This window comes from Xenopus laevis, chromosome 7S (genome assembly GCF_017654675.1).
Source record: "Xenopus laevis strain J_2021 chromosome 7S, Xenopus_laevis_v10.1, whole genome shotgun sequence".
Classification (NCBI taxonomy): Eukaryota; Metazoa; Chordata; class Amphibia; order Anura; family Pipidae; genus Xenopus; species Xenopus laevis.
The window spans coordinates 77,349,347-77,368,361 of NC_054384.1; the positions used below are offsets into that span (position 1 = coordinate 77,349,347).

Genomic DNA, 19,015 nt, shown 5'->3' on the forward strand with positions numbered 1-19,015 from the left:
TTGGTCACAATGTACCGCATTAATGTCAGTAGAAAAGCACCCCTGGTGCTGATGAGCACATGGAAACTTCCACTTTTATATGTACTGTATATGCAAATGTGCACAGAAATTAAGTTCTCCTCAAACTTCACTAGTCTAATTACAAGTAATAAATGTATGAAATACTCTCTGTATAGGTAGATTATATATTTAAAGATAAAGTGATCTATATTCTATGTATGTTTTTCTACAGACTACCCCTACATATTTGCTCTGTGTGCAGTCTGCCACACACCATCTACCATCAATAGAGAACCAGTCTTTATATATAGCTTTTCTTTTCTCTGTAGCTGAACAGAAATATTACACTGGTGGGAAAGGGTGTTTCCAACCACAAATGAGCAGAAGAGAAAAGGCAAGAGACACACACACACACATCATGATAAATTGCTAAACTGGGCAGGAAGGTTATCCCTAAAACAAATATCTATTTAAGGTGCATCCCTCCTAGAATGACAGTGACTACTGAAATTATTGAGTCAAAATGCCTATGTAGCCAATGTACTGAAAAACTGCAGCATTTGAGAGATCTGTAGTATCCTGAAAGCAAACTTTAGTATTACTAGTAAACGGTGGTATAATTTAAGCAAACTTAAATAATATATGGTAAAGAATGTGACAGACAATAAACATTGAGCACTGGCACAAAGACGCCCGTCTAATCTGTACTGATATGACATTTCTCCAAACATTACCAAGGATGGGACCTGCCATGTGAGCAGGATGATCTGAGCATTACATTCCAGCATTTTCCCTTATAGTCAGCTCAAAAGTCTACTGCATAACCAGCCCTTCAATAAGACCGTTTAACCCTTTCTTTCTGTTTGTTCATAAGTGAAACAATATATATATATATATATATATATATATATATATATATATATATATATATATATATATATATATATATATATATATATATATTCTCCCCGAACTGCCTTCCCACCGGCTAGAATCTAAATCATCGGATCACTTCATTTTCTGAAGTCGCCCGAAGTTTCCTCGTGAGGCAACTTCATAAAACGGAAGTTTTACGAGTGCCATCCTGCTGGCGATTTAGATGCTAGGGGAGTTCGGGATCTGTCGCTGGGCGACTAATCTCCCCGAATCTCCACGTGTGTCTCCATAGGTTGGTTCTATGTGTTGACCAAGCAACAAATAAACTGACAAATTCAACAAATATCTGCATGAATTTGGCAATTCTGCGCTACACAATGTTCCTTTTACTACATTTTTAAAAATGTTGTTTATCTCTTTCAAGAGCAATGCCTAGTGTTGTCTGTTGTGTGTGGGTATAACAAAGACACAACAAATTGCACTATCTGGCTCCATGATATTTAGATTTAAACTTTATTATCCATGAAAAGCCAATTAGCCATCCTCCAAGACTGAGAAGGCTGCAGTTGTAAGCAACCTTGAATAGTAAAATGTCAATAGATAAGAAGTGTACTTTAAAACATTTGCACAATGGTCCCGCATCTGAGATAAGGGCAAGTATTTGGAGTCATGTAAACAGATCTAATGGAAGTGACCCTGAAGGTTGAAGGGTCAACAGATATTTGAGAAATGGTGGTCTGTGTGTGCGTTTGTGTTACCAATACATCTATATTTATAGCACAATCTAAAGCTGATAAAGTTTGTACGATTTTTGGACCATGTGTGGATTGTCCAGACATTTTTTATACCGTGGCAATTGTTTGTTTAGTCGATTGGACAGGTTAGAAGATATCTGCTAATGATAATATCTCTGCATGTATTGCCTATCTGACAATATCGATGGGTGACTGTCTCTACTATTTGTCAGACATAACTTTTGTCTGACTGCAGTAATGGGCAGAACATTGTCTCATTAGTATTTTTTCTATTTTGTTTAATCTGAATCGTTAGTTGCAGGTCAGAAGATTGTGATGTACGATCGGTCGTTGGATACAAGGCTAAAATCTGCAGATCTATGGTCAGCTTAACAAGGTAACTCATCAGGCAACCACTAACTGTCTACTCATTTAAGACATTATAGTGTGCGGCCATTGGAAGCCCTTACCTGATAGGTCAAACCAGTGGGACCTCTTGACTGAAAATACAGGTGGGACTGAAACAACTCCAAGTAACAGTCACTAATGTCCTGCAAACAACAGAACAGGTTACTCTGGAATATCCCCTTAAGAAAGTGAAATGTGTCCCTCTCAAAACCAAGATGGATCCCCAATGGTCAATATTTGAAGTGTTGGTTAAAAATATAAATAAAAAAGTCAATTTATTACCATCTTAAAAATGTAAATAAATCTTGTCCCGTGTTTACAGATTTAAGATATCACGACTGGCAGTAGGAACAATACATACACCAAAACAAATAACAACAGCATATGAATGAAAGATTGAACAGATACAGGTAGGAGACCTGTTATCCAGAATGTCCAGACCTGGGGTTTCTGGATAAGGGATCTTTCTGTAATTTCTATCTCCATCCCTTAAGTCTACTAAAAATATTTTAAACATTAAGTGAACCTAATATGATTGCTTTAAAACAAATAGGATTGATTATATCTTCGTTTGGATCGAGTACAAGGTACTGTATATATTATTATAGAGAAAAGGGAAATCGTTTTTATAATTTTGAATTATTTGTTTAAAATGGAGTCTATGGGTGACGGTCTTCCCATAATTCTGAGCTTTCCAGATAACAGATCCCATAACTGTAGAATGATGTGCCTGGTTTTCAGCAATTAAGAGAAACTTAAACATAGCAAAGAGTACTGCAGTAATTAGTCTCACAATCAGGTAAGAATTGGGACAGTCTGGTTTGTTTTTGTGATCTGCCCCCTCTGATCAAGGTGCCTAACTAAATGGTAGACAACACAGAAACTGCATCTTATCTTATCTTAAAGTCCACAATAGACATGTAATGGGAAATGACTAATATAGAGAGTAGGGGAGGGGATCGGCTTTGGAAAGAACGCTGTTTGGCTGATGTTTAACATTCTGCCAATGATAACAGCTGATTATTTCCATTTCATCCTTTTCATCACTAAAATGAAAATGTAATATCAGCTTCAGCATACTGTTCTGGAAGAAACTTTCTAAATACAATCAATTAAAAATTCTATGTCCTCATTCAGGAGTTGGGTGTCAGATGAATGATCTAATATATCACTATTAAAATCACGTGACATCATGTCTCTCTACATGCAGAATTTGTGTAAAGGGCAGTTATTTTGTTAGATTTCGTACTGGCATTGGTTATTTGAGTGAGCTCTAATACATCTGCTAGAAAAGGAAGCCCCCCTATAAGATATATTGGACTGACATCCAACTGCTGAAAAAACAGAGAGAGGAAGATATAAACTTTATTTTTTCAGAAACAATGCAGAATTTTTAATTTATTGTTTTTAGAAAGTTTGTTACTTCAGTATGAGGAAGCTTATATTAAATTTTCCTTTACGCGATAGTTCCCCTTTAACCCCTTCAATGTCAAGTTTTGTCAGTTCATCCACTGTGCTCCACTGCAACAGGCATAATTGTGAGAGCTGTGTTAGCAGATCTATACATAAACAACAGAAAAACTGATCATGTAAGGGAGAAGATATTAGGCTAGTGGCAGACGACTGCGGATCTCAGGCCGAGAATCCGCTGCTTCTCTGCTCTTGCTCTGCCTGCACCCGGACACATTGTCTCAGCTCGGCAGTTAAATGTTGTATTCGTTTTACGGCAAACAAAATTTGCTACTGCCCAAAAAGAGAAGATGCATATTTAAAACAGTCGAGTCTAGCAAATGTGTAGCTCAATGTTCTCTGCACCCAGTTATGCCTTTGTGAATTAATATTTATTTAAAGTAAAATACTTGTAAGATAAAACAAGTAGGATATATTTCTCTTACTTATATTGCAATATATGGACAAACAATCCCTGTTTTGTTTAAAGGGTAAGGCATTTTTCAGTAGCAGTATGCACAAAATGTCGCTGTCTTAAATATATTGATAATGGGTTGAGTGCAGAGGACTCTTGTATTTGTCTATATATATTTCTCTTGCCTTGGGCCTTTATTTAGAACATTCAACATTACACTGATCATGTCAGTAGCAACACTACACTACACTCCATTTTTCTGGTGACAGTGGTAAAATGATTCCCTCTGTTGCCTGGGTGTTTTCGCTGTTTACTGCATTGCATAAAATCTACATGGCTTCCTTGGGTGTAACAGCCACCCTGTATATACTCTCATTCCTTTACCTGGCTGTTCTGGAAGCAGAATTTCACTTTGGAGTAGTGAATCATTTGTCCCATATTCCTGACAATTGTTTTTTTCTTGCCCTTTCTGAAGATACTGAGAAATCTTTGATCCACACTGTCTTTGGGTATATCATGGTTTCCAAAGTCCTGTTAAAAGAAAGAGAATAAAAATCCTGAGTGATATTTTATATGTACAGTAAGTGATTTATCCATACTTATATAGGAATTATTTCCTATTACTATGGTCAAAACATGCCAACATGTAACCAGATGCACATGCAGATGGCCAACCAGTACCATTCTGTTTACTTCATTCTTTTCTAAAGTGTGGACACTGGCAATCCAAGTTTGCATTTTAACAGTGAATTCTAATGTAGTTGGTGCATGATACCTTAAAACAATCATGTGAAAAGTGCAACACACATACAGGTTATAATGAAATGATGATGAGTGCATATTCTGCAGAAGCTACTTGTGCAACAATTGCTAAATGCACAGGACAGGTGTGTGCAGTCCGGGAGTATAATTGAATGTGCAATTTATATTAAACAATTTACAGTAGTGGTGGGTGGCATGTGGCCCTCCAGATGTCAAACTACAAGACAGCATTCTACCATCACCACAACTCAATAGAACCAGAGCTGATCTGTGCTCTGTTTCCTCTGTCCTCAATGAGCAGATTTGTTAAGAGAATGCAAGATTTATTGATGGGCGAGCCAGAAGCTGATCCTGTCAGTTTGAATGCTTCCTGCAATGGTTATAATGTTAGGTTCTAATATAACTTGTACGCATATAGAATTTCAAAGAAATGGCTGTTCAGTATGAGATAAGGAGTTCTGGAGGCTTGTCAAACTGGGAAATCTGGCTACATGTCAACAGTGGTGTCTGGAAAGGCTCTGGGTTCAGCTTCTTTTACAGTGAAACTCGTAACTAAATCTGTGTGGCAAGATCAAATATAATACTAAGTAAATCAGTTTATGGTTCAATGACAAATAAAGCTAAGTCAAAACATTTAGATCCACACCCTAGGAAGGGTTTCAGAACTCAGTAGGGGCTGTTAAAAATCACCTTGGATCCTCTGAATCAGTAACAGCAAAGGCCAAAAAACTTTGCTTCAATACACTGTCAGCACCATGTTATTGACAATATACGGCTGCAATCCCTAAACCAGCAAACATTACCAACCTCAAACCACACCTTTGTCTCTGTAATGCTGCTAATCCTCTCTCTCAGTCACACAAGACTGACTGCTCATAAAATGTTAACAGATTAATAAAATTAGCGAGGTGTGTGTGTGTGTGTGTGTGTGTGTGTAAGGGCTCTTACACACGGCCGTTCCGACCTGCGCTCCCCTGCGTTCCGTTTGTTGGCGTTCAGCCGCAGGGGAGCGCAGGAATAGACGCAAGTAATGATTTGAAATGGGGCTGTACTCACTCAGGCGCGTGTAGGCGCCGAACGCAGGAAAAATGCAGCATGTTGCGTCTGAACCTGCGTTCAGCGCCTACACGCGCCTGAGTGAGTACAGCCCCATTTCAAATCATTACTTGCGTCTATTCCTGCGCTCCCCTGCGGCTGAACGCCAACAAACGGAACGCAGGGGAGCGCAGGTCGGAACGGCCGTGTGTAAGAGCCCTTAGACATAATTGTCCACAGGGGTGCAAATGAATATGGCAGACATGTGTGTGCTCCCTCTTAAAGCTTTCACATGACATGGAAGTATACAGCTGTTTCTTTAACACAGTCCCTAGCTGGTATCTTAAAAAACAGCTGGAAGGTCACAGTATAGGCACCCCAGTCATTATGGCTCATTGCAAAGTGCAAAATATCGGTGCAATTCACCAGCAATGCAACATTTTTTTACCTAGCATTCCAGTGTAATTGCACTCAATGCAAACAACTGTGTGAAATTCAGCTAATGCAAGTAAGAACGTCTATAGGCACAACACACAAAGTGAATCCTGGAATTACAGCCTGCTCTTGTGCCAGAGTGAGGTGCACTTGTCCTTTTACTGCAAAGCAGGGGCAAGCAGTATATACAGTAGGTATATGACTCCAATATATGCAACAGCCAATACAAGCACATGCATTTTTCAAGGATTTCAAACTTGAAGGTACAACAATTCCTTTTGTGTGCTTTTCTTGCATTAAGAATTCAACTAAATATGCAAAATAATTTCAGTTAATGGATCTGAACAATCCACTCTTATAGGCAAGTGACTTAATGATAAAACACGATAAAGATAGATATTTATGGAAAGCATAATTTTACACACCCTTAAATGGTAGCTTGCAAATAACTAAAAAAAAAAATCCTTGTAGTTTGTAGGTGTCCTAAAAGTTAAGATCTTCAGGACAGAAAGCAGTATAACTATATGTCCACCCCTGCCTGAAGTGGCCTTTATCTAAATAACCATCTAAAAGTAAACTAAGGGCAGCCAGCCTGAAATTCTCTAATAGCCAATAAATTCTGCAGTAAATTCAAAGGTCAGATACAAACAGACACACTCCCGATCCCAAATATGCACAAAATACATTTCTGAAAACTATATGGAATGACTATGAAAACAGATTTTTGTTGCTAAAAATTTTTCACCTACTTGTGTCTTTCTGAAGCAACTCTGTGGGGGAGGGGGTTGCCAACTCTGCAAACTGTTCTCAATTGATACATTAAGTTGATACATTTGTTATTGTTGTCTTTGCTTTCATTAAAGGTAGCTGTTAAAATTGATACAATAGTTGCTAAGATGTACCTGAGAAATGTATCAATTAAATGCAGCAAATTATAACAATTGCTACAATTAAATGTAACAATTCAGAATCTGCACGTTAGTGATGTGGTGGCCGATACCCGCGGGTTTATCCACAGGTCGGTCGTGTTCGGGCCGACCCTGCACCTAGGGTTGCCACCTTTATTAAAAAATTTTACCGGCCAGTGGGGGGGCGGGCACCAAAAGGGGGTGGTCCGTGATGGTAAAAGGGGGCGGAGCTATGTGGTGTGCCGCAAATGGGGCGGAGCAAACCACAGATGGAAAAAAGGTAAGTCCTTTGCGAATTGGGGGCAGGCCAGGGGCTTTTTTGAAATGGTATTACAAATTGCATTGCCGGTAAATTTGTAATACCGGCCCCGGCCTTGGCAGGTGTTTTACCGGCTAGGCCGGTAAAATACCGGCCAGGTGGCAACTCTACCTGCACCCCCTTTGCGGGTAGCTGCCGGTTTCCGGCTTTATAGCCGCGTGCCTGCTTGCCCCTTCCCTTTTGTGTCGCCATCGGTGGGGGTGAGTCGCGCAGGTCTATAAAGGAAAGCTCGGGTGGGCACCGGTGGAGGGAGGGCGGGTGCAGGACGGGAAAAACCTGACCTGCATATCACTACTGCACGTGGTTTTCTGAGCTGCCAGACTGAAAAACCAGAGACAGGAATAATAAACTTTAGAGTTTTTGGAAAAATGGTAAAAAAATAAAAAATGGAAAGTAGTTGAAAAAAGTCTTTATTTTTGGTGAACAACCCCCTTTAAGGCACTGAAGTCATTGATCCCTTTTAGTACTGAATTGGTAAATTCACAGCAGTGCTAGGATCCCACAACGACTCAGGATTTTCCATGCAGAAATGTGACTGCAGGGACAATAAAACAGTAAAAGGCACAATAGGGCCAGGTCAGTAAAAGCCACTGACTGCTCAATTTGGTTTCTCCAAAAGGCCCCAAAGAGAAATTTATTACAAGAGTACAATTAACATAGACACCTGTGAAAAAGTATATAAATAGTTTCTTTGCACATCACATGCAAATCAAGTGCCGCATACCACTGTTACAACTGTGACAGATGTGAAATTGCACATGCAAAAGGAGTGCAGACACTATAAATAATGGAAAACTTGGCTGCCAGTGAAGCAGGATGAATGAATACTGATGGGACGGGGTCACAAAATGAACAAGATGGTCTGGCTGTATAGTGAAAAAAATAGCATTCATGGTCAATCTTAGTGAAAGGCTATCTGAGCCCTCATGGGGAGGGGTGTAACTACAGAGGAAGCAGTCCATGCGGCTGCAGGGGGTCCCACAAGGAATAGGGGCCCAATGAGGCCCTAATTCATATACAGTTCCAATAAATATTAATGAAACTGATTAACCTTTAGACATTTTGGGTGCCTGAAAAATTATTTTCTGTGGGGCCCAGTAATATTTAGTTATGCCACTGCTCATGGGCTTTGATTGTTGGGCCCCACCTAGTGTTTAAAATCCTACTTGGGGTGGCTTGCACCTCTGTATTATAAAAATAAAATGTAAACTGCATACTGGGTATACATATTGAAATTTAAGTTGCCCATGCATAGGCAGAGACTGATTATTTTTGCCTACTGCTCCATGTATGGGGCAAAAACTCTAATCCCTTAATCTGGAAGGCTAGACAATCCATTAACAAAGGACGGATTCAAACCACTGATACAGTGTGTGATCCTGTATGCTCAACTAGAAACTTAATTTGAGGCTTAAATTGTTCCATGTTATTGGGGTTTTTTTTTTTAAAAAAAAAAACTCCACTAGAGGAATATCATGGAAATATAAAAATAAATATTCTTAAACTGAATAATATATAATGATCGGTAAAGAGTTTTCAAGAGCCGAGACCAGTGTCGTGTCCAATCAGTTCAGTTGTCAGATATGCATAAATGATCTATTTGTTTCTGTTCCTCAGCACAAAAGAAAAAAGGAAATTTGTCATTCCCGCATTCTGTTGGTGCTGCCTCATTATGCAACACTGTGCTTAAAGAAAAACCCTGCATTTTAAAGAACAATATCCTGTCTAACACCTTCTCTGGCATGTGAAGCAAAGGGATACAAAAAGACAAAAAAAGGCAACACTTAACACATTTAAACTAGTACTGGATTAACAAGCAAAGAGAAAATTCAGATTACAACACACTGATTTGCAGTTTGCTGTCTAAAAATTACCATCAAAACATAGTCGTTTTTGATCGACTGAGTTCTTTTGACATGTCTGTTTTTGCAAACTCTATATATTAGGGATGCACTGAATCCACTATTTTGGATTCGGCCGAACCCCGGAATCCTGAGTGAAAGATTCGGCCGAATACCGATCCGAATCCGAACCTTAATTTGCATATGCAAATTAGTGGTGGGAAGGGGAATACATTTTTACTTTCTTGTTTTGTGACAAAAAGTCACGCAATTTCCCTCCCTTCCCCTAATTTTGCATAGGCCGAATCCTGCTGAAAACTCCGAACCGAATCCTGGATTCGGTGCAGCTCTTCTATATATCTATCAGCCTATACTGTTATACAGGAAAGTATTGGTACTCGTTAAATCCTAACTGAACAAAGTAGCATTGCATTTATGGGACCAAAACAATTCTGGTTCTAGTTTTATACATGCATATATGTACATAGATACATAGATATCTGTTCTTTCTCTGCATGAAGGCATACATGTAAGATATATTGCATGAATTGAATCAAGCTAATAATCACAAATGCTCTCTTCAGGAATTCTCAAAGGTGAGATACACTGAAAGGGGGACCTTAGCCAAGCTATGAATCATACACTTGTTGTAGAGGCCAGTGATTACGACTGGTTCAGGTTATTCATAAAACCACACCTCTGCATGACAGATTAATGACTAAACATACTGAAATGAAGCATTTTATGTTAGTAGCTATAAAGTAGGGAATGAAAATTGCCAACTATTCTACATTAAATGTTTTAAATAAAGTAACATGTAGTTATGCCCAGCATCCTCCTTTTGTTACTTGAGATATTATGTTAGAGCAATACACTTTTTTCACCCCTGACTCACAATCGTATCTTTGTCAACAAGGCCTCACTCTGTATCTGATTTGCCACTGCCTTAAACCCTCGCAAGGCAACTCTGGGGTGCATTTGTTTTTCCACCTGTGATTTGTGTTATTGCTGATGGGTAAAATATTTGCAGACGGTTAGTTGCGCATAGAAGAGGAGATTAATCATGGGTGACTAAGCTCCTGGTCAGCTATAGCCCTTAGGGCAGGGGTCCCCAACCTTTTTCACCCATGAGCAACATTCAGATTTAAAAAGAGTTGGGGAGCAACACGAGCATGGAAAATGTTCCTGGGTGGTGCCAAATAAGGGTTGTGATTGACTATTGGTAGCCCCTATGTGGACTTGCAGCCTCTAGGAGGGTCTGTTTGGCAGTACATCTGGTTTTTATGCAACCAAAACTTGCCTCCAAGCCTGAAATTCAAAAATAAGCTCCTACTTTGAGGCCACTGGGAGCAACATCGAAGGGGTTGGAGAGCAACATGTTGCTCACGAGCTACTGGTTGGGGATCACTGCCTTAGGGCATTGCACTAACTAATGTATGGACTACAAACCAGCCATTTGATAAATTCCTAAAATTCCCACTGCATAAAAATTCACTATTTGATTTTGGTTCTTTGTCAAATGTAAAAGCATGTGTGTTATAAAAAAATACATTCACCAACAAAAAAAAAAAAAAATAACCTGTGTGGTGAAACCCTCATATTTAGGTTAGAACTGATAACTTATTGATGAGAGAGTTTCCAAAATAGTTAAAAAAGTAGTAAAAGAAATTGTACAGCTGCAGCAGGTTGGCCATTATACTATAAACATGTGAAAAGAAAAGTAGGTAGCACCTTCCGTTGATTGAGATTGATAACATTCAGTGGTGTGCAGGGTCATAAGATATATATAGTTGAACAAAAAGAAGAGAAAAAGTACGACCCATAGTGTTGCACCTACCCACTTTTTAATCTGAGGTCCCAAAAGGATATAAGTAAAACTTAACTTTTATTAATTAACCACATAAAATTGATATGAAACAAAAGAGTGTATGATAAAATATTTAAAACGAGGTTAGGTACACAAGCTGAATCGACACTGAGTCAGCAGCTCAGGAACGGTAACTGTAGACTGAGAAAGTCTAGTGAATTAGTGTTAACAATCACACCTGTTGTATTCCTATATTCTCACATATAGCAGGGTACTGGTTAACCGCTGTATAAGCGGCCCTGACGGACCGGATGAGAGTATGGGTCACTATATGTCCTTTATAGATAATTGGGCCAGAATGTGGCAACACACGCTTATATCTCTAAGCTATTTGTGCGTTAATATATGGCCACATATATTTAACAATATAACGGCGCAAGTAGGGTTAATGCGGGCAGTGATTGGAGACCTCAAACTTCAATGCCCTCTTGGGTCCCGCTCCCCTCTCCTTTGAGTTAGAGCAAGAGCGCCGTATATATAAGCAGCCGACTGATGCGACACTGTTGCCAGTGACGAAAGGAGGCTCAATCAGACGGTACTATTAGCGCTGCCCCTGTTCCTCCCACACCTCCCTTCCTTAGCATTGAGCAGAGGAACTAGAAACAGTGTATCCGACTAGCGGAATACATTGAGCTAGATTCTAAAGGACGCGGTTTCCCAAACCACCCTTCCGCCCTTTCACCAGTACCCATTCATATCCAGTTTCACCTAACAATTTAAAATAAATTAAGAAGCGCCTGACGCGCGTTTCGCTCGCAACCTGCGAGCTTTATCAAAGGCTTCTTAATTTATTTTAAATTGTTAGGTGAAACGGGATATGAATGGGTACTGGTGAAAGGGCGGAAGGGTGGTTTGGGAAACCGCGTCCTTTAGAATCTAGCTCAATGTATTCCGCTAGTCGGTTACACTGTTTCTAGTTCCTCTGCTCAATGCTAAGGAAGGGAGGTGTGGGAGGAACAGGGGCAGCGCTAATAGTACCGTCTGATTGAGCCTCCTTTCGTCACTGGCAACAGTGTCGCATCAGTCGGCTGCTTATATATACGGCGCTCTTGCTCTAACTCAAAGGAGAGGGGAGCGGGACCCAAGAGGGCATTGAAGTTTGAGGTCTCCAATCACTGCCCGCATTAACCCTACTTGCGCCGTTATATTGTTAAATATATGTGGCCATATATTAACGCACAAATAGCTTAGAGATATAAGCGTGTGTTGCCACATTCTGGCCCAATTATCTATAAAGGACATATAGTGACCCATACTCTCATCCGGTCCGTCAGGGCCGCTTATACAGCGGTTAACCAGTACCCTGCTATATGTGAGAATATAGGAATACAACAGGTGTGATTGTTAACACTAATTCACTAGACTTTCTCAGTCTACAGTTACCGTTCCTGAGCTGCTGACTCAGTGTCGATTCAGCTTGTGTACCTAACCTCGTTTTAAATATTTTATCATACACTCTTTTGTTTCATATCAATTTTATGTGGTTAATTAATAAAAGTTAAGTTTTACTTATATCCTTTTGGGACCTCAGATTAAAAAGTGGGTAGGTGCAACACTATGGGTCGTACTTTTTCTCTTCTTTTTGTTCAACTATACTATAAACATATCAGCTTTCTCATATCTGTTACTCCAGAAATGAGATAGACGTTGCATCTATGATCCTTAAACTCTGCAACCAACCTCTTCATTAGGAACAGAGCATATGACAAGGAATATTTCCAGCCTATTCCAAATTCCAGGCATATAAAGGAATGCACAGAGCAGAAGCATGCTTGATAAGAGCTGAATCCTGACACATGTTGAGACCCTTCATTTCTAAAGGGGCCTGCAACTCACTGTACAAAGTACAGCTCATCCCTATATTTCACACAATCCACAATACTGGTGTCCTTAAAAATGCACAACGACAAGATCTTACCTTCCCAGGGATATAATGTAGAATGTTGTCTGAGATTCTCTCTCTTCCAACTCCACTTTCATTCCCAAACAAGTATGTCCACTTGGTTCTACCATCCTGCCTGTAAAAAAAAGATAGAGTGATGAAAATGTTTGCATTGAAATCCTTACACAAGCCAAAAATGTGGCTAGGTCTTCTGTCAGCATCCGCGAGAACATTATTAGCTATCCAGCTACAGACCCTTCACTTAAGTGCTTTCCATGACATAGGAACGTTGGTTGTGATTAGGAGCATTCCAAGATTTCTTATCACGAGGCTGCCATGTTTGAATATGATTTACATGGTGCTTAACTGAACACCATCCTATCAACTGTAACAACTCATTAGGAAAAGGTACCCTATTTCTATGGGTTCTTGGGTTTATTTTTTGCGTTTAGCATACAACTTCAGGACTCAAGGCATACTCACGTTATATACAGTAAAGCATAAGAGACTATATAACTAGGTTTACTGAAAGGCATCACCACACAAACACCATTAATGATAATGAAAGAAAATTTTAAGCAACATGTCCATATACCCGAATTTTAAAAAAAAATAATGTTTCTCAAGTTATTAGTAATTTAGTAGCAAAGTAGTTGCTACTGAAAACAGTATCTGCTTTTTGTCTGTTTCTCTGTATTTTGGGTTCTGACACCTGAAAAATATGCAGCAGAAGCCAGCTGATCAACAAACCTGGAGGAGAACTCACTTCTGCTACACTTTTTCAGAACCAAAGTGAAAGCAAACCTTTCCCCTTTAACAGCACACAGTAAGCAATAGTTTGAATCCTTAATTTACACTCTTCAAGTAAATGCTTTGCTGCACCAAGAATCGGCATTTAGGATAAAACAGAGCTGCTCATTTCAGTTAATAGTCATGTTAGAATAATTCCAACAAAGATAACACAGCAGAATACATGCATGTATATATTTACATATATTAAATACAGTTAAAATGTATGATTATATTTAATACTGTAAAACAGAAAATGCACCAGAATATCAAATCCACAACAATGCAAATCCCGGTATCCTTTGCCAGTTTCTGAAAATTCCACATTCAGTTTAAAGCACTTAAAGGGGACCCATCACCCAGAAAAAAAATCCAAATCCTATTTTACCGTGTTAGTCAAGCAAAGTGAACTTTAATTACACTGTATAAATTATTTGAATCTTGTTTCCATCAGTCTGGGAACCTATAATTATAGCAAGCAGGCAGGAGCCATTTTGTGGACACTGTTATTAAGGCATTCGAAAAGGACTTTTATTATACAGCTTTTAATGTCTGGGCGACAGGTACACTTTAAACAGTTTCGAGGCATTGAAATACAGGCCCATATTCAACAAACAGTAGCGAAAAAACACTTAAAATCATGAGTTATTGTCTTTGGGATAGCTCCCAATTCACTCCACCTTTTTATCCAGGTTCAGAAAATAGCAGTAAAGGTCACCAGTCCAAGGGCAAAAGTTTTCTGTGCATGAACACCAAAATATATGGTCTTGCTCTCCTCAGTGCTCTTGCACTTCTGTCCATGGGCATACCATTTCAACATATTACACAGCTCCTTGCAGAAACTGTTCATTGGCTCCTGTCCCAGCGGAGCTTTTAGTCTGAGGTCCATATCATGTACACATGCATACACCATCGGACCAGCTGAATGGCATTTTTATTCATTTTTTTTTGCAACACAAAAAACTCGCACATAAAATCCAGGATGGTATTAAATCAAGACACCTGCTTTATTACGATATACAAAACTGTATATCTTAGTTCTAGGAATATCCATTTCAACAGTGTCTCCTTACTTGGGCTTTGGGCTGAAATTCCAAGAACATCTAGAACAGCAAATAAGCATTCACCCTGGCCCTTAAGCTGTCCCCAAAATCACTGTTTTGGGTCACCTGGGGCAGCACCACAGTTAGCGAAGCTAAAGCAAAGCTGCATTAGATAGAGCAGTGATCAGTGTGTAGAGAAGAAGTGGCAGCAAGTCATTCTGCCCATCTGGATACACTTGCTGGTGTGGTTCCAGGCAAGCACCTGCCATAAAAGCCTCTGAACAGCATTTTTAATTTGTCTCTTTCAACAATTAATTATTATTTCCACTATGATGCAGGGAATTGTGGTCCAACAAAGGACTAAAAAGTTGTGTACACAGACTAAAGACATCTCTTACACACCAAGGGAAAAAAATGGTTAGTTTGCAGACCGATAAAATTATAATGGCTAACTTGACCAATCGATAACAAATTCTAACAAAATGTTGTATACTCTTGATCAATCTATGAACGAGGAAGCGCACAGGAGAGGAGGCTGGGTTTTCCCAACACTTAAGAAAGACTTTAAACCCAGAATTGCACAGTATCAGTAGGCATGCCAAAATCTCTCCGACTCTGTGCCTGCCAGGGCAAGCCATATTCTGCTGGCTGGACAGCATTTCATGTCTCTCTGCACAGTCTCACACTTCTGATTTAATACTGTAGAGATAAACCTCACCTACGTCCCTGAGGCTTCATGAAACTAAAGGAGCTCATGTTCAGAAACTTGGGCTGCTGCTATGTTGCTCATATCAACCTTACTGCCTCTGGTAGGTGTACACAGAGTTAGAGGGCCAACAACACAAGTAAAACATAAACACACATATGTAATATAAGGTGTTAAGTTTTCCCAGGAGCAGTAACCCATAGCAACCAATAAGATGTTTGCATTTAAACAGGTGACCAGTAAGTGCTACCTGCTGATTGGTTGCTATGGGTTACTGCCCCAGGGCAAACCTAGTGCATTTTATTACATAGCCCCCAAAGGACCTATATGCATTAATGTTTAATGTTATGTTATGCTCACTACTACACATTGGGAAAAAAATAAAAATTAAAAAAATGATGTCTACTTCAAAAAAAATGTTTTTGTTCATGTGAAGGAAGCACATAGTATGTTTCAAGCATTTTGCCCAAATGCAAATGGTGTTCTACGTATCCAGTTATCCAGTTTAAATATTAGCACATCTAGTGGCCATTTTTGTTGTTTTGCTTTTCACCACTATGCAGTGCACACATATTTGAGCAGACAATATGTTCTGTATTAGCACCAAGAGCTTGATAATAAAGCTAGGAGAGTTGAAGTTCAGTAACAAGTAAGTATGACTGACATCTAAGTAAGTAAAAAGCAACTTCTGATTGGTGTGAAACAGTTAAGACTATAAGTTCCATATTTGAATTACCTGTCCCTGATGTGACTGGTATCACAAATGATACATTTGTAACCATGCATGGTCACCCAATCCCCCACAGAAATGTAAAGACTTCACTCAACTCTGATTGCATTAATATAATATAATTAAGGAAAACTATCCCCCCTCTACTTTAATTATACAATGTCTTGTTGGGGGAAGGACTTCTGCCCTAGGGGGTTAACTGTAAACCCCTATTCATTGTGCTTGAAACGAAATTACAAACTTTTGACATGGTAAATATGTTATCTCCCCTAACACCAAAATGCTCAGTAACCTTTTCATCCAGATCAAGTCACGCTGTGCAGGATGCCCTTTACTATAAGTCACTTGGGAATTAATCACATTTCTTAGCTTTCATTCTATGTATGTGATATGCAACTAAAGTTCCCATAGACGCAAATTTTTCTTGCCGAACGACCGATTTTAGCGAAGTTCGACCAATCCTTCGAAATTATCGTGCGGTTAATGGGATTCGAACGATCGTACATCTTACTATTTTTCCGCCAACAACTGTCAGAAAATGTATCGGTCCCAGTGCAATCTATCTATGTTTGCAGGCCAAGCAGGCAGCTACCCTTTGTTTTCCTGGCAATATCGCCTGAAATGGTCTTTTTTGTTTCGAAATAATCATGGTCTCACGATGGTGATCGGATCTTTTAAAAATCTTTACATCTATGGCCAGCTTTAAACAAACTCTGCAATAGCACAAATAAAAGAAAACTCTATCATACAAACTAATAATGAGCGCCATAAGTACATTTCTAGTTCTAATAAAAGCAATGCAGAGCCCCCATACTGCTCCTCATGGCAGAGCAAGTAAAGAGCCTTTATTATTCCCTCCATTGCCCCAGGCACTTAACTTAGATTGCAAGCTTTATGTGATAAAGATACAGGTTTGGAATGCATCATCTAGATTGGAATAAAGCAATGTTATTTACATAGGGTTCTTTTAAAGCAAAAAATACATTATTTTTGACTGATTTTGCTCTCTAATTCTAAACACTTGATGGTAACTAAAGGTGGCCATACACAGGCCGATAAAAGCTGCCGACAGACTGAGTCGGCAGCTTATTGGCCCTTGTATGGGGCCCCCCGAAAGTCATCCAGATCTCGATCGGATGGAACAAAAAATCCCGTTTTCCCCATTTGTTAGGATCCGATCGTTGGGCCCTAGGGCCCACAATCAGATCAGCCCAATATTGCCCACCTTAAGGTGGGCATATCGGAGAGAGATCCGCTCGTTTGGCGATGCCACCTTAAGCTTGCATAAGTCCATTTCAGTCCCCAAGCAGTCATATTGGTTTTTTTTTTTGTTATAGCCTCAAGGAATGGTGCTTTAATTAAATGAATGTCCCTTAAGCTGGCCATAGACGCAAAGATCTGATTGTACGAATCGAGGATTCCTGCGATTTTTGGACCGTGTGTGGAGAATCCCGACATTTTTCGTCTGGCGGAGATCGGTCGTTTGGTCGATTGGACAGGTTAAAAGATTTCTGTCGGCTGCTGATAATATCTCTGCGTGTATTGCCGATCGTACGATTTTCAGAGGGAGACTGTCACTAGCTTTGTCAGACATAACTTTTGTACGATTGCTGTCAGGGGCAGAACATCGGCTGATCTGTTCTTTTACTACTTTATTTGATCGGAATGGTTAGTGGCAGGTCGGGAAGTCCGATCGGATCTTTGCGTCTATGGCAGGTCAGACTCAGAAGCAAACCTTCCTTATAATAAATCCCTTACATGTACCTTGTGTCTGTATGCAGCACTGGAAAATCACTTACATAGATAAAGATAATGCTAACCTTGGCACCCCAGTGTAGTGTCACAAATAAATATTCAGCTTTGTGATTTGAAAATCATGTAAGACATGTGATTCTAGCTCAGATCCCCCCCTCCCCCCCACAATATTTCTAAACTGTTCTTATTGCATCAATAAAGAGGACATTCAATAAATGCTCCTGTACAAGACATCAGTTTCTCCAGCAAATATCACATGCCCTGAGCATTACCCTCCTTGGCTCCTTCCAAAGCAATGAGCACACGGCGGCTGCTGCTGCTTCTATAACTATGCGAGGGGCACAGTCACATACATTTGCCCGGTTAACTCTTTAAAAGAATGTTATTAACACTGCAGTATCAATGACTGAATGAATATCCCAAGAACTCAGACGCACTTTCCACACCAGCGCTCTTGTTCCATTAATATAAATATATAGAAGAGCTTAGTGAAGATGAAGCATAATGGTACGGCCATACAGACTTACTCTTTGCCCTGCTGCAGTGAGTTCTTCCTGCTCAGGGAGTATCTGAGGTGGCGGTGCGGGATACAGCTCAGGTTCCCCATCCTATTCCCTCGAAGCCTTTAGCGACACTGAATGACTTGTGTAGTGAGAGCGCTCACCTCACCCCTCGCTTCCGCCCGCACGGGTATAAGTGGGTGTTACCAGCCCGTCAGTAAACACAGCAGCGACCTCACAATACAACTTATGCAAAACGTGTTGTGGAATGTGTGACACATCGTGGGATGATGTGGTATTGTGGGAATCCTTATCTCGTTTGAGCGGGTTGTCTGCATCGGAAAGAAAAAAATACAAGTTACGCCATGTGGTGATGTCTGAGGTGATGCAGCGCATAGTCATGATGACACAATAAATCACCACTGATGATGCCATAGTTGACTTAATATAGTTTAAAACTCTGGGATTTTGTAAGTCTCTGAGGAAATCATAATCATAAAACAATATACATGTGTAACCCTTTCAACACCCCTTTTGTAGGTGTTATACTCCACGTGTGGC

General features: G+C 39.8%; 1 protein-coding gene across 2 annotated transcripts in view; it reads right to left on the reverse strand.

The window, feature by feature from the left end:
• Positions 1-18,660, reverse strand: part of plekhn1.S (pleckstrin homology domain containing N1 S homeolog) — a 34,387-nt gene extending 15,727 nt beyond the window's left edge. The window contains exons 1-4 of one of the 2 annotated variants that reach the window (XM_018227827.2): positions 18,482-18,658; positions 12,968-13,067; positions 4,267-4,413; positions 2,081-2,161 (exon numbers count right to left, since the gene is read on the reverse strand). In XM_018227827.2, the coding sequence (XP_018083316.1) occupies positions 2,081-2,161; positions 4,267-4,413; positions 12,968-13,067; positions 18,482-18,561 (408 nt within the window). In that variant the 5' untranslated portion in view covers positions 18,562-18,658. Of the gene's footprint in view, positions 1-2,080; positions 2,162-4,266; positions 4,414-12,967; positions 13,068-18,481 lie in introns of both variants that reach the window. The other variant, XM_018227828.2, reaches the window with a different exon arrangement.
• Positions 18,661-19,015: the final 355 nt, after the last annotated feature.